This window comes from Elephas maximus, chromosome 18 (assembly GCF_024166365.1).
Source record: "Elephas maximus indicus isolate mEleMax1 chromosome 18, mEleMax1 primary haplotype, whole genome shotgun sequence".
Classification (NCBI taxonomy): Eukaryota; Metazoa; Chordata; class Mammalia; order Proboscidea; family Elephantidae; genus Elephas; species Elephas maximus.
Window position 1 is genome coordinate 13,459,031 of NC_064836.1, and position 20,081 is coordinate 13,479,111.

The following is a 20,081-nucleotide window of genomic DNA, read 5'->3' on the forward strand; positions in this document are numbered from 1 at the left end:
CTTCTACTCCATCTTCTCAGCTTACCTCATTGGATCTGGGCTTGGTGGGGGATCCTTGAGAGCCAGATACCAGTGAAAAGGGGCTCAAGGGGCTGGTGAGGCTGGCGGAGCTGAGAGGGCTGGCTGGGCTGTTGGAGCTGTAGGTGGTGGAGGGGCCACCTCCTTGGGAGAAACAGAAGAGGAGAGAGATGAGGGAGGCAGTAGGGGTGTGGCCTGGTATGAGAATGAGCACCACAGGGGAGGAAAGAACCAGACCCAGGGATACAGGAAGGAGGATTTAGTCTCAGGTCCCCCTGGGCCTACTGGAGGGACACATTGCAGGTGCTGGGGTCACAGGCTGGCTGTTGAGAGGTGTGCTGGGCAGGGAAAGATGGTGGATGGACGTGAAACTGTTGCTGCTGAGGTGTTCAAGAAAGCCAGCCTGAGGTTCCAGGGCTTAAGGAAACACCAGGACAGTGATCACCGATCACCAGTGGGCCTGTGCCCTTAGGGGCTGGGGAAGCCCAAGTGCTCTTTGACCTTTTCTGGGGAGGAAGGTAGAGTACCAAGGTCAGCAGTGTCTCTGAGGGGTATTTCTAGTCTGTCTGCGGGAGACAGCAGATGAGGGAGCATCCTACCTACCATCCTGGGACTCAGAGAAGATTCTGGAGTTCTGAGAAGGCCTCACTGGCTCTGAGCAGTGTGAGGGCCTAGACAGGTATCAGCTGGTGGGTGTGGGATGGAGGCCAGAGACACAGGAGCATTTCTGGGGAGGTCAGAAGCCCTAGAGGCTGGCTGAGGAGGTGCCCACCTCTGTGCTTGGCCGTGTCTGTGCCCCGGGATGGGTTATTCTTTCTCAGCCCCTCCATCACGTCCTGGATCCTCCAGATCTCCTTCTGGATTTGCCGGTTGAGCACCTCATTCTGGGACAGCCAAAGAGCAAGTCAAAGAAAGCAGCTGCAGCTACGTGTCCCAATCTTGCCTTCTCAGCCGGGAGCTCAGGTATCTCTGGACCAACAACACTTTGGACCAGTAGTAGGCAGGTGCACACACACATACATAATCACACACAGATATACACACTCCCAACACACATATACATGTATACACACTCACATAATATACACATACAACACATACACACTCATAATATACACACATACATACACCCACACACACACACTCACAACACACGCTCACACACATTCATACACACACACACACATACACTCACACATGCTCACAGCACACACACATACAATACACACACATACACACATACCTATACACACATACACAATAAACACACATACACACACTTCTCGCCAGGGCGCCCATCTTTCTCATGGGCAGCCTCTGCCTCTTCGGCTTCTACAAAACAGTATTCTGGAATTGCCAGAGGGTGGGGCTCCGCTATTACAGTTAAGAGCCCCTTGAGATAATAACAGGACCTCGGAACCAAGACAGGGTGAAGATGTCCTGAGTCCCCCATGCCCAGGGGACATCTGGGTGGTCTTAGTGTGAAGGCCCCTCTAAGCGGAAGCTTTATGGTAGCCTGTTTTCCAGGGGGTAAGAGCTTCCAGTTTATCGTTTTTCTTCACATCCAAACAGTCCTTTTGCAATACCCACACCCAATGTTATACTTAAATACTCATGAGTTATATTCAATTATAGTTTATACTCTGAAAAATAATAACTACTATTTCTCTAGCAACACTCTGTGCCCAGCACTGGGCTAAGTGTTCAGCATCCAGTAACTCATTTAGGCTGCATGACAGCTCTGAGACAAGAGCACCACTTAACACCACGTTAGAGATGAAAAGGAGACAACTCCTCGAGACCATATGTTAAACGAGTAGTGTGACCACTTTTGAATCTGGGTCTATTTGACTCAAAATCTAGTGCTCTGAACCACAACGTTATCCTACCTCCTGAAATATTTGTGTTTAAAGTAAGGCTTGGCCACAGGACATGGCGGCATTCAGGCTTCTGCTTCACCTTACCCCTGCAAAGTTGGGGTGGTAAGTTTGTTACCAGGAGGGAAACAGGAGGAAAAGAGGGGAAACCAAGGTGTTAACTACATCAGAGAGACAGGGGCTGCAACACGATATAGTGAAGAGGCAGGGCCTGGATAGAGAAAAGACGGGGAAGCAAAGAACAAGAATTCCCTAAGATCGAATGCCCGTCCTGCTGCCTCTAAGCAGGCTCCTTCTAACCCATCCTGGGAAGGAAAGCCTCTTTGCTATCTTAAAATCCCTGAATAGAGTGCTCTACCAAAAGAAGTTGTTGTAGGGTCGACTCCGACTCATGGCGACCCCATATGTATAAGAGTAGAATTGTACTCCAAGGGTGCTCGATGGATGAGTTTTCAGAAGTAGATTGCCAGACCTTTCTTTCAAGGCATCTCTGAGTGGACTTGAACCTCCAGCCTTTCGGTTAGCAGCCGAGCATCTTAATGGTTTGCACTACCCAGGGACTCCATATACATCTATACATCTAACCTAAATCCTCCATGCTTCGGCTTTAGCTCCTTTCCCTGTGACCTCGAAGCCCTGAAGAAGAATCGCCTATTATCTGCCTCCTGAAACTTAAAGTCTGTTTTAAGTGGTCACCAGCCTTCTCTTCCGTCTCAGGACCAATTTCTAGTCCTAAATCTCTGAGATGTCTATGATGAGAAAGGAAGTCTTTTGCCCCACATGACAAGGGCGAGGCCCAGACCACATACCAACCAACCCTCACTTGCCCAGGAGCCCTCTTCACCTGAGTGTCCAGATTGAGCTGCTCCCAGAGGTCGTCGTGTAGGGCAGAGACCTCCGACTCAAGGTTCTCATACTCTACGGTGCTGTTAGTTAGGGCCTGCAAGGAGGCGGGAGGGGCACTGAGGATGCTGCCATACTCGAAGTGTCCCTCCTTGTCCTGGGATGGGGCCCAGAGCCAGGTCCGGGGAGGAGGGCTTGGCGGACAGCAGGAGAGGGGCACGGGGCTGGGACACCCTGAGGGAAAGCCAAACACTGGCCTTACAAGAAGTGCAGCCACCCATCCTCCCACCTTTGGTGAGTAGTTGCAAACCCAAATAAAGAGAAAACAGAGTCCTCTCTGGATACGTGGACAGGCTGAAAGGGGTGATATCACCCCCACAAAAACCAGTTGCCGTGGAGTTGGTTCTGATTCATGAGGACCGGGTGTGTGTCATAGTAGAGCTGGGCTCCATAGGGTTCTCAATGGCTGATTTTTTGGAAGGAGATTGCCACACTTTTCCTCCAAGGTGCCTCTGGGTGGGCTTGAACCTCCAACCTTTCAATTAGCAGCTGAGAGTTTTAGCCATTTGTACCACCCAGGGGCTCTCACACCCAGTCCGTTCTCCCCAAGTTGGGGAAAAAAAGTGGGGGCAAAAAGAAAACAGCCTGAAGGAGATATTTGTCTTCTGGAATTGGAGACCTTTCTCCTTTCTGGGCCACATTTCCCTGGAGCTTTCGCTGCTGCCTCTTAGAGCTACTATCCATACAACCTGCACTGGAATACCTGCCCTGCCGCTACTGGGAAATAAGCAGGGCAGCAACATTTCCAGCAGGGCCCTGGGTGTCCAGGGGAGAGGACAGGAAGTAAGCAGCAAGGCGTTAGAGTGGCAAAGGAAATAAGTAGCCTTTGTTTTTGTGCTGTTCTGAATGCCTCCAGTGCGTACATCATTTGTGGGAAATGAGCCAGTTTCCTCAGGGGAGACTCCATGGAAGGAGCAGGCTGGTAGGATTGCTGTCTATCTGCAAGGCAGTGGGGAGGTCTTTGCTTATGCCCCTCCCAGGCAGGAGCACCTTGCTCTTGCCCTCAGGGGAGACTCTGGATCAGGACGGCACAGTCTGGGAGGGAGTGGGTGGCTTTCTTGTCTGGGTGCTGACAGGGAGATGGGGGTGGGGAGTAAAGGGGGTGAGTAGCCCACAGGCTGGCTCCACGGTTACCGTGGTCGCCTGAGATAGCTCCACCCGGATGTTGATAAGCTGGTTCTGCAGCGATTCCTTCTTGTGCAGCAGCTTCTCCGGGTAGGCAGGCTGGTTCCCAAACATCTCCAGTTCCTGGTGGGTTCCCATCAAGGCACTTTCCAGGCTCTCCTGAGAAAAGGCAGGAGGAGCAGCTGGGGAGCAGCCCTGATAACTCCTCTCTGGGGTTTTTAACAGCAGAGGCCCAAGAAATCTGAGGGTCAACCAGGCAGCACAGCGGAGGTTGTCCTCACACTGGCTAAGCTCCCTAGGAGAGCTTCGGCAGTTCTGATTAAGGGTAGAATGAAAGTTGAAGGAAGAACAAAGACCTCAGGCCTAGTCAGGATGGACAGAGTAGCTCAGGACCTGCTCCAAGCCAGCACCACCCACCAGCTCCAGCTCAAGGCCGCCCCAGGATCTCACCTTCTCAGCTCGGAGCTGCTGCACCAGCTGGTCCTGCTCCCTCACCACCTTGTTCTGCTCACACAATTTGCCCAGCAGCTTCTGGGGTCCCGAAAGAGTAGGAGGGGAAGGAGAAAGATGGGGATGAAGGACATTGTCTGATGGAGACCTGGAATTGGGTTGGCAGGGCCTGGCCTCTGGATACCATCTCCTTTCCCTGCTGAGGAGCCCTGGCCTTCATCTTGACCTTGGAGGACCTAATTGCCCAGCTCCTGGGAACAGGAAGATGGGTCTCCATCTCGGGAGAGGAGACCCATCAAGGTCCCATTGGGAGGGGAGATGTGTTTAATCTCTGAGGAAATGAGTCGAATTGAAAGGGGAGAAGGCTGAAGAGCTAGTGTTAAACTCCTGCACCCTCATCCTCCTGGGGGTTCCAATTCACAAAGGGTTGAGGTGAGACAATATGGCCTCGCTGGCTAGGTCAGCATGGCTAGAGGTGTGCACAAAGTGTCTGAACAAGCACTTCAGGAAAAGCAGTGCACAATGTGAACTGGTTGCTCAGGCCCACAGGACCACCTTCTCCTCCTCCCTCTGATGCTGAGGTTCCTCTGAGACCCAGGCCTTCTCTAGATGGAACCTTTCCCAGGCCTGCTGGGCAGATCTGCAACCCAAGGCAGGGCCAGGGGTGATGGGGAGGCAGGTTAGCCAAACTCCTCTTGTAGAAAGACTTGTGCTTTTCTTCATCCACACTTCCATCCATGCCATTCCTCAAATATCCCCTTCGTCTTTCTTTACTGAGCCAAATCTCACTCTCTGGCCTTTTAACTTCAGGGCCCAGTTCATACGCTACCTGTTTTGTCCCTGACCTACCAACCGACTGGGTCTCGCCCCCTGCACTCCCGCAGAACCTATTGTTGGTCCCGTTCATTACACATGAATCCTATGCTGCCATCTGGCAACTCTCCCTACCCTGCCACCCCCTGAGGGCAGGGGGCAGGACCATATTCCTCTTTCTAGTTACCTGTGACAACTAATGCCATGCTGGGCACAAGGTAGACTGACTGATTTATCTCCCAACAAAGTCTGTGCTCCTGTTACAAGAAGATCCCACTGCTGTAGACAAGAGGCCCTGAGCTCCATGGAGAAACACATGCAGTCAGCTTGGGAGGTGGGGTGAGAAGGCAGTAGGAAAGAGAAAAGAAGGGGGATGAGGAGGAAGTAAGCAGAATGCTGTCTCTGTGGTGGGACAGGACATGAATCCAATGTATGAGAGCCACCAGAGGAGAGAAAGATGGGCGGAGGACAAGCCCCCGAGAGGAGAGCATGGCTGAGCGTGACAGCAGAAGGCTGGAGTGGACAGAGGGAGCAGGGAGAGCTGCTCTTACATCTGTGTCTTGCTCGTTTAACTTGAAGGTGTGGAGGCTGTCCCGGAACACTTCTGAGTACGAAGGGACCTGCAGGAACATGAGGTCGGTTACTGCAGCAGGGGCCGGAGGAGGGCATGGAGGCTGGAGTGCTGACATCACAACCCTCACTCCCCTCTTGCCAGACACTGTGGTCTATCATCTCTGGTGGCCTCCGTTCTAGGGATCTGAGCTGAGGTAATTCTCTGTCCCCTGGCTGGGAAGCCTGGGATGTCCCGGCCAAGATACGATCCCCATTGTCCAATTGTTCTAGGCTGGTTCTGGGGACATCTCAGAGACACTGCTCTGCGCAGGCCTTGTATTCCCTCTCCCCTGAGCTCTAGGATCTACCACTGAGAAGGACTCCAGTGGTATGTAGCTTCCAGATGGTTTGTTGGTAACAACCATGAGAACAATGGTTAACCCCCTGGTTGTTTTGACATGGACATGGGAGTATAGTAGGAGTGAGTGTCAGAAACATTTAAGAACTATAGGGTCGCTATGAATCGGAATTGACTTGATGGCAGTAGTTTTTTTTTTTTTTTTTCCTAATATATAGAACATTAGTTAGGGCTCATGCCTAACCAGGATTGGCTAAATACAGAAGCATCTCTGGATCCAGCAAATGCTGCCTAGCCTTGATGGTCCCATCCAGTAACCACAGCACATTCTATACAACTTTGATCCTATATCACACCCCTCATACCCTTAGCCCCAGCGATGACTGTCAATAAGATAGCAAATATAAAGTGGAAGCCCTGGACATTAAAAAGCAGATTTGCAATCCCTGGCATGGCATGAAATGTTGGTTCTGGCTTTCTTGATGGTTTGGGAAATGGGCCTTGGGTTTGTCCATGAAAATGAAGAATGGAGGCAACACAGTGGAATTAAGGGAGGGAGACTAGGCTGAGGCTGTTTCCAGGGGAGATGAGGCCTGGCAGATGATGGGTTGACCCAACCATGCGCAAGCAGCTGAGATGGCGTTGACAGTGACCATGCTGCCATGCAGAGGTCTTACTTGCATGAAGAGTTGGGCCCTGGGGGAAGAATTTTCCACCATGCGGTTCACCATACTGATGAGAGTCTCGCTCTCACTCATCTGCAGCAGAGGAAGGAAGGGGTGATTCAAACTCAGACGCGCATACATCTCCCCCCACGCAGGCCGCTCTCTGCTGGGTTACAGGAAACAGGGAAGGGCAGCTCCTCCTGGAGCCTCAGCACCCTCTGTCTGAACTCGCCCATCTCTTACCCCTCGTGAACTGTCTCGGGACCAGCACTGAAGCTGCCCCCAAGGAAAGGCACGGAATGGAGCTGCGAGGCCACTGTGCCCTTGCTCACAGCACTAAAGAGGCCCCAGCCTGGTGATGTCTCCCTGGGTGCTTAACTGTTGTGGGTCTCATCCACCTTGGCCAAGGTGGTCATCTCCTTGCCCCAGATCTCAATTTTCACACTGCTTTGGTCAAAGAGCATATGGGCAGTTTGAAGGCTGATCTCCCAAAATCTGAACTAAATGAAACAATTCAAAAAGAAAACCTGGGACCTGCTCTTTGAATGGATCTTCACAAATACATAGGTATAGGTCCCTCTCCCCAAGCCCCGCCCACCCCTTAGATCTAGAGTAGAAAGGATGGCTAAATTCGGTTTCCAGAGCTGGGCTGGTAGCATCCATGACGATCTTGGATGACGCTAGGGAGCAAATGAGGCCAGAACAAGCGAGTGAGGTTAAAGGGAGGGACATCAGCTATCGGAACACTGCTCTCCACACGTTATCTTTATATTTCAAGGATCATTAGGAACATGGAGGGGGAAGGCTATTTGCCAGATGAAAAAAGAAAGGAACAGTGAGGTGGGGGAGAGAAGGGGAGCGAGAAAGAGGGGAGAGAGGAGAGAAAGAGAGAAGGCAGGCTAACCAAACCAACCAGAAATGCCATCATTTCCCCCCACTGGTTCCAGAGCGAGAGCATCAGAAAGCAAACTGGTGATGTCCTTGGCTGTGTCCCCTTAACTCAACTGTTCTAAGGAAGAAGGCAGCAGGAGACAGGAGTTGTGCAGGGAACATCTTTTGGGAGGGGAAGTGAGTGAGCGGAGGGAGGACAGGGGCATCTTGGGGAAGACCCTGTGAGGGTCACAGGTGGGGGCTCCCTATGGTTTTGGCCATTATTGGCCCAATCTTGGTTGGACCCACACTGTCCTTTCTTCCTCTTACCCCTTTTAGGCAGTAGCCCAAACACAGCCTCATTTCCACATACTGTGAACAAGATCAGGGGCATCTACCTACCCTCATCTGCAGGGCTGGCGGCATTTTTAAAGGCTTTCATAGGATCTGATTTTCCCACCTCTTTGACCCAGTTATATTTACTATGATATAAATTTTGACTGGAATAACTTTCAAAAGAGCAGTTGTAACATGAGGTTGAGTCTTTGTAAAAGAATTAAAAGTTAATAAGACATCAACCACATTCTCCATAAGGATCCAAACTCAAGTTTATTTCCACTGTGTGTGTATGAGATTGTGTTTACTGTATGGGGTTTTGCATGTGTGAATGTACATAGTGTGGTATGTGTATATGTTTATGTCTGCTGCCTATGTCTGAGGCATACCCTGTGTGTGGTGTGTTTGGATTGTGAGTGTGTGTGTATGTGTGTGTATGGTGTGTATGGAGGGGTGTACATGTGTGTACAGAGGAAGGAACAAGGCAGACCTACCCACACACCAGGCAGTGAGAAGGTAAGGAGGCCCAGACTCTTTCTGGGCACTAACTGATCTCATTCCTTTCCAAAGCAGTGGATCCAAAGTAATCAAGGATCAGGAATGTTCTCACCCTGCTCTGCTCCCATCCACGCTGTGGCTTTGGGGATCTCTCATCCCACAAGGTCCTTGCCTCTAAGAAGATTGCCCTGTTTCACCTCTTATTTCTCCAAAATGTTAGAGAAAATACATGCGGAAGCATCTAACTCAGTGCTCTATACAGTAAGTAGTGCTCAATTAATACTTCGAGTTTTGGGAAAAAATATATATAATAGCAGACATCATCACGCCTCCACCAGTGCCTGAGAAGTGTTCTCATAGATGCTCCCAATAACCCTGTGAGGTGGAAAGGGCAGATTCTACAACATCCATTTTATGATTGAGAACACAAAGGCCCAGAGAGACTAAATGACATTTCCAAGGTGTTTTTTTTTTTTAAATGTCCTTGTAAATGGCAGAGCTGGAACTAGAGTGCAGCATTCTGACTATGCAGTCTAGATTCTTCACACCAAACTACCTTTTAAGACTATTACCCTTTATCTAGGAGGGGGTCCTTCAAAAGGTTATTTCAGAAGCCCCCAGACTAATGGCCCAGCCCCTTTTTGAGGACAGAAGCCCCAGGAAGAAACCCCACTGTCTTCATTGAATACTTGGACAGCCAGGCATTGTAGACAGAATAGACAACCAGCCAAAGGCCTGGGTGGGACAAATAGGTAAAGCTCTAAACTCCTAACTGAAAGGTTAGAGATTCGAGTTCACCAGAGGTGCCTTGGAAGAAAGACCTGATGATCTACTTCTGAAAAATCAGCTATAAAAACCCTATGAAGCACAATTCTACTCTGATACACGCTGGGTCACCATGAGCTGGAGTCAACTGCATGGCAACGGGTATGGTTTTTTTTTTTTAGAGAGCTAGCCACATGGGTCACAGTGACGAAAACCTGCCCAGGAGCCTGGAGGTGGATGGCATTGAGCTCTGCAGACCTTGCCTCCTGCTGGGATTATTGAGTGCTTTCCAGGCCTGCTCTGGGCTGCCATCCTGGGCTGAGTCCCCACCGGGGCTGGAATGCTCACAGCGTGAGCGCCAAGTACTGCTTCTGGAATTCAAATGCAAGGCCCTTGAGGGCAGGGAGCTGTCCCTGCTGATTAAAGCACAGCTAGGTTGGGTATCTACTCTGATACACACTATCTAGTGCTTCCCAGAGCCCACAGTCTTCTATGCAGGCGATGCCGTTTAGACACTGAAGCCCACTGGGGTGATGGGGCACATGACGTGTGACTGTAAAAGCCGACTGTCACAGCTACATCCTCTGATTTCATGTTTATGGTTCTTCCCACAACTTTAAAGAACTCCTGATGAGGTTTGGCCCTAGTTTTCTTCACATATGGTATGTTTCCTCAGCTGTAAGATGGGTCAAAAGCTCAGACTCTGGAGTCACTTTCCAGGCTCTGCCGTTTTCTGGCTGTGAGTCCTTCGCAAGTTACTTAGGCTCCCTACGCTTTACCTTCCTCAGCTGTAAAATGGGGGCAACAACAGCATCTACCTAGTAGAGCTATTACAGAGTTAGAATCTGTAAAGTGCTTAGAACAGTACAGAGCCCAGAGGAAGCACCTAGTTACAGTAGCTGCTATTATTATTATTATTTCGACCGCCTCTGGCTGCCTCCACAGGACAATGTCAGAGGCTTCCAAGTTCCCCATGGTTTGTTTGTAGCACACATCTGGACATAAAACTATGAGCTCATATAAATGCCCAGATACTGACCCCTTGCCTGTCTGAGCCCAGTGACTGTCACAGCTGCCTTAGCTTCAAAAGGCAGGTAGCCAGTGGCCAACGGCAGGAGCCAGGGACCCAGGCGGCCACTTCCCTCTGTAACATGTTAGCAATATGATTTGGGATTAGTCACTGCCTTTTCCTATTGCTTATTTGTGAAATTGGGCTGATAATACCTGTTTGGTCTACCAGGCTGAATTCTCAGGAGAACATGAGCTGTGTATGCAAAAGTGCTTTGCAGAGGAACTAACAAATGCACTGAATTAATACTATTTTTTAAAATCATTCTAGGGCAGGTCATTTTACAAACTGAAGTATAACAACCCATGGAATTTGGTAGGATAATCTCCAGATTCAGGCTGCACTAAATCCCTATCATTTTAGGCCTAAACACAGAGCTTCGGCCCATCTCTGCTGCTGCCTCCTCTCCAGCAAAATGCAAATCCCCAGCTGCCTCCAGGGGTAGTTCCATCTGGGCTGAAAGCTGGAGAAATATGAGGTGGTATTAATTATTCAGGTGGTCATTTATTATTCTCCTTTCCCCAGGAAACTCCCAGCTGCCCTACAGGGCTTTGAAGAGGAGGGGTGAGAGGAGCAAACCAAAAGATAAGCCACTTTGTTGTGTCTTGGTTGTGCCAACAAAGGCTGTAAATGGATGGAAGATGAGGGGTGGGTAGGAAGAGGGAGACATGACATGGGACCAGTGGGTGGCAAGGGGGGCACCAGCTCTGCCTACCTGCTGATCCAAATACTCTAGGTTTCTTTGCAACTGAAGGTCTAAAAGTTCATCCTACCCGGAGCCCGAGGCCACGAGGCCAACCAGCAACACAAACAAACAGGAACACGACAAAAGAAAACAATAAAAAAGAAGCAAAGCAGTTAGGAGTTAGCTGGGTAAGGACAAAGAGAGGCCTCTGTTAGCCCTCGAGGAGTCCTGGGCAGGGGAGGGGATGAGGATGGGGGCAGGCAAAGCCATTCTCTCTTGGATGCTCCCACCCGAGGAGGGGTGCGCCCTGGGTCCCAGCTCCATCTCTCCTGGGTCTGCTTGGCCTCCCGAGGGAGAGGTTAGCACCACTGAAGCAACCTAGTCAGCACCTCTTAGAGCCATTTCTGAGTTTTCTGGAAAAATCCATCGCCATTTGCTGTAGGTCAAGCCTCTAGGGTTTGGATGCTGGCAGAATCTGAGAGTGGGGCAAGGCGCTACAGCCTTCGCTGCCTGTCAAGGTCTCCTCCACCTGGCCTTCTGGCACCACGTACAGGAAGGAGATAGCAATAGGCCTTCCAGGACAAGGATTCTGCCTGTTACCAGTGGCTTTCCCCAACCCACCCAAGGGGAGCATCTGCGTCTAATTCTGCAGGTAGAGGCAAACGTTCTGAGGAGAATAAATTCCAGGAGGAGACACAAGTGGAAAGGGGAGAGAAAAGGGAGTAGACGCAATACGGCAGATCTTTCCTTCCTTAGCACTCCAAGAGTGGCATTCTAAGCAAAGGACAGATCTGAAACAAATACACGAAGGGGGCGGGGGACACAGTCTAGACGATCTTGACTATTGTTAGGAGCTCTAGCCTGGTTTTTCTTCCCAGCCCACCGCCGAAGACCCCCGTCAAGACCCCTTCTCCTGCACCCTGGAGAGGCGCCATCAGCTGTGCTGAGGTCCAGAGAATCAGGATATTACATGCTCCCAGATCTTGTCCCTGCTCCCCTGCCGTGTCACAGGGGAGAAGGGGTAATGGGACCAAACTCTGTCCTGGGGCCATATTCTGGGCTGGGAGGGAGGAGGCATTCAGAGGCTGCTAAGAACCAGGTGGCTGGCATTGGGCAGAGGACATCCCTGGCGTCTGCCCCAGTTCAGCTCCACTCTGGGTGGAAGCAGGGAGGGGTGGGGTGGGAGGAGAGGACGTACCATCTTATCGTGGATCGTGGGGGATGGTGGGTAGTTGTAGGGGAACAGTCCTGCAGGGACTGGCCGCCTGTCTCCCAGGTAATCATACTAGAAGAGAAAGGGGATTGGAGAGATGACGGGTTCCTGCTGGGACACAGGCTTCCCCACCACCTGAAGTCAAAGGTTAGGGATGTTTGTATCTTGTCCCAGAGCAGATTCCAAACTAAAATGGGCAACAGCCCCCCTGGCTGCTTTGAGAAGAGAGCACCATCTATGTCCCCTTTAGCAGAGACAGCACAGAGAGCAACGTTCCTGCTGATGGGGCAAGGCAAATCCCTGCAGGGCCAGCGGGTCCCTGGTCAGCATCCTTGGTCCTGCAGCACAAGCCCAGTGGCCCAGGTGCGCCTGCCTCTCCGCCTTTTCTCAGTAGATGGTGTGAGGCTCTGGGGATCTCAGCAGGTGAGGAAGGAGGGTCAGGCCAGCAGCTCACCTTGGGGGAGCTGATGGATCTCCTCATGACATAGGCATTGTTGTCAGCGTAGATGTCCTCGCTGCGGGGTGGCAGTCGCTCGAAGCGGGAGCTGGGTGATCGGGCGGGGGAGTAAATGCGGGCGCGGCTGTAGGAGCCCTGGCTGGGCGAGCGGGGCACGGAGTGGGAGCGGGGCTGCAAGGACAGGCGGCGCAGGGAGCTGGAGGCAGCATCCAGCTCATCGTAATAGACGGGCTGCCGGGAGGGGCTGGGGATCCAGGCAGTGCCGTCCTGCCGCCCGTAGCCCGTGGGCTCCTTCCACTCCCGCAGCTGGTAGGCAGGGCCACTCCCGTTGCGGAAGGAGTGGCGCTTGTCCTCCAGGGCCCAGGGCGGGCTGATCCGATCATAGGCAGGCATGGAACAGATGCTGTCCGGCCGCACCCCTGCGGGGTAGTACTGGTAATCGTCAGGGTACTGGGGAGAGTAGGGGCCATAATACTCAGGGACCCTGCGGGACACTGGGTAGAACCTAGAAGGACTGGAAGAGAGGAAAGAGTGTAAAGAACCCAGACAAAACAGGTGAGTCTCCACCTGCCCCCACGTCCTCTAGCCTAGAGCAGGTTTGAACCAATGGGTGGTGAACCCAGAGCAACCACTGCCTACACCAGGTCTGTTTCCAGAGGGCCAGGGAAAACCACCCCCATCCTCAAAGCCCCCTCCCTCAACCAGCCTTCCCACCCACCCCCATGCTAGGAATGTCATCATTTAGAGCTTCAATCATTGTCGCTAAATGAAATCCTCCTGGGAAAAACCCTTAAGACCTGTCAGCCATCTCCATCTCAGTGTGAGCCCACTTATCAGGTCCTTTCAAGAGACCAGGTTTGAATGAAGGGCAAAAAGAAAGTCAACCAGGTACCCAAAGGAGGGCAATGGGGGAGGGGCAAAGAAGGCTCCGCCCCTAACCTGATGATCTGGCCAAGGACAGAACCAGCGGGGTTCCTGGGACCCTCTCCCAGAGCAGGCCAGATGCTCCTAGGTGCCAGACCACCAGCTGGGAGCTGGAGCTCAGGACACTAGGGGGCAGGTTCCTCACAGGCCCCTAGACTTCCCTGAGGCTGTTACCTGTGGTCCCTGGAACTGCCCAGACCCCCCAAGAGAGAAGCCAGCTGACTCTCTTGCCCTGAGGGACACTATCAGGTATGACGTGTCTTCAAATATTTCAAAGCCAGTCATTGGGTAAAGGAGTAAATGGGTCTAGAGGGCAGAGCTGGGACTAATGAGGGCAACATCTTGTTCATTTTTTCTTTAACTTCATATGAATAATGGCTCTCAAACAATTGTTGTTAGCTGCCTTCCAGTCAGCGCCTGACTCAGGGCAACCCACGCACGACGGGATCCATAGGGTCTGTTTTTTTGGGGGGGGGATCCATAGGGTTTTCACTGGGTGATTTTCGGAAGTAGGTCTCGACGCCTTTCTTCCTAGTTCTAGTCTGGAAGCTCCGCTGAAACCTGTTCAGCATCAAAGCAACATGCAGGCCTCCAATGGCGGATGAGTGGTGGCTGTGCATGGGGTACACTGGGAATATTGTCCAATATGGCGCTGGAAGATGAGCCCCCTAGATTGGAAGACACTCAAAATACACAGTGGCCTTAGCAATGGACTTGAGAATACCAACATTGTGAAGATGGCACAGGAACAGACATTTTGTTCTTTTGTGCATTAGGTGGCCACGAGGCAGGGTCGATGGCAACTAACAACAATAACAACCCTATGACTGACACTGCCTGTCCCCTGGGCCACCCAATACCCTTGTGCAGGGTCACTGGGTAACTCTGTTCCTTCTGAAGGAAGTAGACTGAGGAAGTAAGAATTAGGGGCAGAGGCCAACTCTAAAGATAGAGCCATGCGGCTGAGAAGGATTTGGGCAAGCTAGGAATCATGGGATTTTCTTGGTTTCCTAACAGCCCAGTTTCCAGAGGGTTTCCAATAGGTAATGCCTCACGTGTTACTATCCCGTTCCCATCCCGAGCCACAACGCCATCTCAACTCTACCCCACTCCCCACCAGGCCTCACCTCCGAAGGTCTTCGGAGGGTTGAGACACTCCCCGGCGGAGGTTCACCCACTGCTGAAGCTGGTTCATGGAGCTCTTGCGCTGGGCGATTTTGTCAGGGTTGGTGCGTGGCGGGAAGCTCCGCCGGTGTCCCCCACTCTCTCCATCCTGAGGTGGGAAAGCTGTGCTCCCTGGCCGGCTTGGAGAGCTGTACTGCCAGCCGTTGGGCTGGGCGGCCTGCTCCACACCCCCTGGGACCCTCGGGCCCCCGGGGTAAGGGCTGCCTGGCTCTGAGGCAGGTTCTGGTCCCGGTTGGATGCCATTGGCTTTCACCAGAGGCTCCTTCTTGACTTCAGGCCTCTCGGGCCTCCTCTCTGCCTTCTCGCAGCCTCGGCCATCACCCTCCCCTCGAGTCTTGGCCTCTGGCTCAGGCTTGGGGAGGCTGTTGTGCTGTGGCTGGTGGTGGTGTTTGCTGGGCGGGATGTTCTCTGAGTCTGGTTTCTCATGGCTGCAGGATGGCAAAGGAGATGTTGTAAGTGACTCCAGCCCAGTATAGACTTGGGTGGGGAGTGGTAGACTGAGAAGGAGAAAAGGAGGGGAGAAGGATGGCCAGGAAGGTACCCATGGAAACAGGATTCAGTGATTTACAATTCTGTTTCCTAAATCTTACCACTTTATCTTCTTGTTCCAGCCACATCGGGCAATTATTACAAAACACAATCCTCTCCTGCCTGAGAGTCCTTGGGTAGTGCAATGGTTAATGTACTTGGTGCTAATTGAAAAGTTGGTGGTTCAAGTCTACCCAGTTCATGAATGCATGTACTCCTGGAACTACGGCCCTTGGTTGACGCTAAGATGGAAACTTGGGACAATTTTCTCCCGATAGCTTGCCAAATTAGACATATTCAAGTGTCCTTGTGAAAACATTGCTTGGTAAACATTTCTAGGACATGTGAATAGACTCTTGGAAGTCTATACTGAAAAAGCCCTTCCTCTGGATCCCCTTTAACACTTAACTCAAGACTGCATACCCAGTTAAAGCAGAGGGTGGTGCTGAGGCTGCGGATGCTGATGGGGTGAATGGCGTGATGATGGGGTTGGGGGCAGCCACAGACTGAGTGCTGACTACATGGCAAGTATTTATATATACTATTTAGTCCTCACAAAAGCCCTATGAGGTAGGGTTCTAAGGCAGGTTCTAAGTCCTGTTTTTGAGGAAGAAACTCAGGCTCACAGAGGTTAAGTAATTTACCTTGAGGTCACACTGTGAGCAAATGGCCAAGTTGGGATTCAAGCCCAAGTCCACCTTCTTCCAAAGGCTTTGTGCCCAGCAGAGAAAACTTAGGAGAGGACCCTGACCTCTGGCTCTCAGCCAGGTCCTGGTGGAACACGGCTTCTCCCTTGACCTCCACCAGCTCAGAGAAGGGGAGGAGAGGCCACAGGCTCTGAGATCACTTAGTCTGGGATAACAGGAAGGAGAGACCAGGTGGAACTTTATTACAAGAGAGGGGCAACACATTTTTTCTGTTTCCACCGAAATTTGAACCATAGGAAATTACTTTAAATAACAGTAGGACAGATTTTTAAGCTTACTAGTAAAATTTCCTGAAGCTCTGGTATGCAGGTTCCCTATTTCTGAGTCTTCTTCCCACAGAGCCTTAGGTTATAGAGAAAACCAAATCGAAACCGGTTGCCGTCAAGTCAATTCCAACTCATGGCAACACCATGTGTGTCAGAGTAGAACCATGCTCCACCAAATTTTCAATGGCTGATTTTTCAAAAGTAGATAGTTAGGGCTTTCTTTTGAGGTGCCTCTGGGTGGATTCAAATATCTAACCTTTAGGTTAAAAGCAGAGCACGTTAACCATATACGCCAACCAGAGACTCCTAAAGCATAGAGAAGGTGCCTGCCTTTTAGAGCTGGGTGAAGGGGATCCTGCTTGGAAGCAAGGAGATGACTCACACGCTCTTTGGAGGTCCAAGCTGTACTCGGTGATGACATAGAGTGGGCAGGTCTTCAGTCCTCCTCTTTCTCTAGCAAACCACCCCCCGTGCCTTGTACCCTGTCACTCACTTGTGGCGCACAGCTTGGGGTGCAGATTTCTGGGCTGGGGGGATCTGTACTCGGGCAGCTTCCCCCATGGCCTGGATCCAGGCCTCCTGCTCCTCGGGGCTCTCAGCACTGAAGAAGTAGGTGCGGACACCTGCGTGCTCGGCCTGTGGGGAGAGGCAGTGCGTGGAAGTGGCCCCGGCCTCGTCCACCCAGCACACAGTCACCTGTAGGGAGAGGACAACACCACCCACAGAATGGGTGGTCAGGAGGCCATTCCCTTCACCTACAGCACTTTTCCCCACATGGAGCTCAGGGCAAGGTGAGGAGGGTGGCCCACCGCTACCCCAGGTGCTCCAGCTGGCATCCAGGTATCTGCCTTGGCTGGCTCTCTGGATACCACTCAATAGCCCAATATTCAGGTAAGTTCACCTGTCCCACCTGAGGTGATCATAAGAAGGAGGGACAATTAGCATGCCCATTCTCCCCTCAAATTCCATCTTTGATTTGAAGGGCAATTACCCAACGTCTGGGAAGGTGCCCCCCACCCCGAGCACATACCATTCTCACGCCCAGCTTCACCATTAAGAAGCTGGCACCGTCTCTCCCATAAGGAGAGACAGTCCAGCCCCTCTCTCCATGGGCATGCAAGAGGCATGCGCTGGCATACAGTAGGGGCACGCTACCTAGTTGGCGGCCGCGAGCAGGCACGGCAGGCGGGAACCCAGAAGAGAGCTCCTGTCCAGAGGAGGGGTCCTCACACGATCAGAAGGAAGAGAAGCAGAGAATAGGTCAACCAAACACCAGAGACAGAGACAGAAGCTGACGAGGTGGGCAATGTTGAGGAGCACAGCGAAGGGGGTAGGTATTCAGACTTCCCCATTCTAGTAGGTGGCACCAGTGGGATGACAGCACCCAGCAATGCCCAGTGTGGCCCACCAAGATGGGGGAGTGGAGAGTTTGCATCAAGGGAGTTTGGGCTGGTGGTAGAGGGTAAGTCAGGGGTCCAAACACTAATCCTGGCTCTCCCTGTCCAGCTCTGTAACTGCAGACAGGATGTGCTTTCACTCTGGCCCTAACTGATGCGCCTGTGGAACGGGAGGGTCTACCTGGTGAAACTCAGAGCTCTGGGGCCACAAGAAAAACGTGCTCCAGGGCTAGATTCTTCCTGGCCTTGTTTACTCCATTCCACGGGTTACTGTTGTACATCACTTCAGCCTCAGACCCTTTTGATGCTAAACTCGGGGTCTCTGGGGTTGGAGGGAGAGAAGGCCGGGCTCCTCTAGCCAGGTGCTCGCTGTCCTGAACAGTGGCATCAGCCCACTCACCAAATGCTCACTAGCCTGGCCCTTCTGGGACTTCATCCACTGCGGTGCCAGCCCGCCCCACCTCCTCATTTCCTCAGACTCAGGTTCTTTCTGACAAGAGTGAGCCATTGCCCAGCAAGGGCGTGTCCTATCCTCCTTGGGCAAGGATGGGCCTCCTTCCTGTGGCTCCAGGCTATCTCCACCCCCCAGCAGAGGGCTCAGCACATGGGCAGAAGTCAGGATGGGTGTGGGAGAGGGCAGGGGAGGTGCCAGCTGAAACCACGAGGCTGAAAGGAAAGGAGGCTCAGCTGCATAGGGGTGCAGAGAGCAAGCCCTCTGGGGGGAGAAAACAGGGCTATTGTGGAGGAAAGGGAAGCACAGCAGGGACTGGCTTGTGTGTCGGGGAGGGGGCAGCGAGTGAATTCATCAGTCAGTAAGCGTGTAGTGGACAGCCTGTGTGTGCACCATTCTGCTCTGGGCACCAGTCACAAAGGAGGAGATACGGTGCGTGCACTTGAGGAGCCTGCGGTCACGCTGGGAGATGAAGCACGCCCACGGGAAACAGGATCGCAAAGGCACAGGGCAAATGCCTGTGACGGGAAGGCAGGGGGCCTGGGAGAAGACAGGGCCATTGATGGGGAGCTGGAACGGGCTGCCCTCCTGGAACTATGAAAGGGGGCCAGAGAATTGAGGGAGGCCTCCCAGTGGGGTGAAGCCCACGGAGCCCCCAAGGGCTGGGCTAGGAAGAGGTTAAGGCATTCAGCATTAGGCTGGGTAGGAATAGCTCCTGGCTCCTGGTTATGAGCGATCCAAGAGTTTCCTTTGGTAGCCTTGGCCGGACAAGCTTCCCGTCTGTCTCAGCTCCCCTCCCTTCCCTGGGGAAGGGCCACTGCCTAGCCACAATCAGAACCCTTTGTTGCCACAGAGCACAGCCCTCAGAGTTGAGTTTTAAAGAAGCAGTGCCCTCCTTGGGGGAAGAGAGGGAGGAGGGCGTTTGAGGGGACATGGCAGTGGTATCTGGGGTTCTGGAGGGCAAGTGTCAGTCACTCAGGACATCGATCTAACGACTGCAGCCGGCAGAGTTCTGTGCTGGTGTGTGCGTACGTCTGTGAACAGGTCTGGTGGGGAGGGTGAGGCAGGCTGGCTGTGTGCAGGTGCCTCTGTGTATAGCAAGGCTGTTTGTTGTTTGTTAAACAGCCTGTTCCTATTTCCCCAGCTAGAACCCGACTCCCTGGAGTCAGAGCATTGTTAATTGTTCATTCTGTTCACACCTCTGGCATACAAGAACCTGGACAGCTGGAAACTATGTGCCCTGGAAGCGCCTCCCTGGCCCCCTGTGGACACTGTCCACCTCTTTTCTGTGGCCAGGTGACCACAGTCTGAAGAACAGGAAAGGTCAAGGGCCTCTGAGGCTCTAAGCTCAGACGCTGACCTGGCGTGACCTATCAGTCAACATCATGGCTTCGGGAGAGAGAAGGGTTTCTATTTAGAAAAATGTATGGTCGATATTATCATTTTATATTTGGAAAGCAAAAAAGACATTTGGTTTTTGCATCATAAAATACACTAAGGGCATGGGATTTTTATAGTTTTAATAGGTCATGAATTTTTAAATGTGGAAAAACACCGGCCTCGGCTGAGCCAGCTGTAGGCACATCTTTGTGGGGCGGAGCCCCGGGGGTTCAGAGGGAGGGACACTGAGCAGGACACTGAGTCCCAGTTTCCTGTGCATTTGTTGGTTCAAATTTTGTCTACACTAGGTGTGTTCTCTCGATTATAATGAAACTCAAGTCTAGATTTTCCCCAAAGATGGAAAACGTGAGTTTGATGGGAGCCCTGTCCCCTAGGACCAAGGTGGGAGGCAGCCGTTCAGGAAGGGATGTCAGAGCCCCTCCAGCCCCCAGCTCCTGCTTCTGCCGCGAGGGATCCCCAGGTGCCAGGCCACTGGGCAGATGGTCCGCCGCCTCAGGGTGTGGCTCTCTTCCCCAGGAAAAACTGTGAGACTACTGAAGCATATCTCTGCTGGCCCACCCACATGCCA

General features: G+C 52.2%; 1 protein-coding gene across 17 annotated transcripts in view; it reads right to left on the reverse strand.

The window, feature by feature from the left end:
• Positions 1-20,081, reverse strand: part of PLEKHA6 (pleckstrin homology domain containing A6) — a 200,321-nt gene that overhangs the window by 18,649 nt on the left and 161,591 nt on the right. For 15 of the 17 annotated variants that reach the window (XM_049858329.1, XM_049858323.1, XM_049858321.1 and 12 more), the window contains 11 exons: positions 16,758-16,960; positions 14,706-15,191; positions 12,652-13,168; positions 12,183-12,269; positions 6,774-6,854; positions 5,738-5,806; positions 4,374-4,454; positions 3,933-4,082; positions 2,740-2,835; positions 791-902; positions 26-162 (listed from right to left, as the gene is read on the reverse strand). In XM_049858329.1, the coding sequence (XP_049714286.1) occupies positions 26-162; positions 791-902; positions 2,740-2,835; positions 3,933-4,082; positions 4,374-4,454; positions 5,738-5,806; positions 6,774-6,854; positions 12,183-12,269; positions 12,652-13,168; positions 14,706-15,191; positions 16,758-16,960 (2,019 nt within the window). The remainder of the gene's footprint in view (positions 1-25; positions 163-790; positions 903-2,739; positions 2,836-3,932; positions 4,083-4,373; positions 4,455-5,737; positions 5,807-6,773; positions 6,855-12,182; positions 12,270-12,651; positions 13,169-14,705; positions 15,192-16,757; positions 16,961-20,081) is intronic. The other 2 variants (XM_049858324.1, XM_049858326.1) reach the window with 2 other exon arrangements.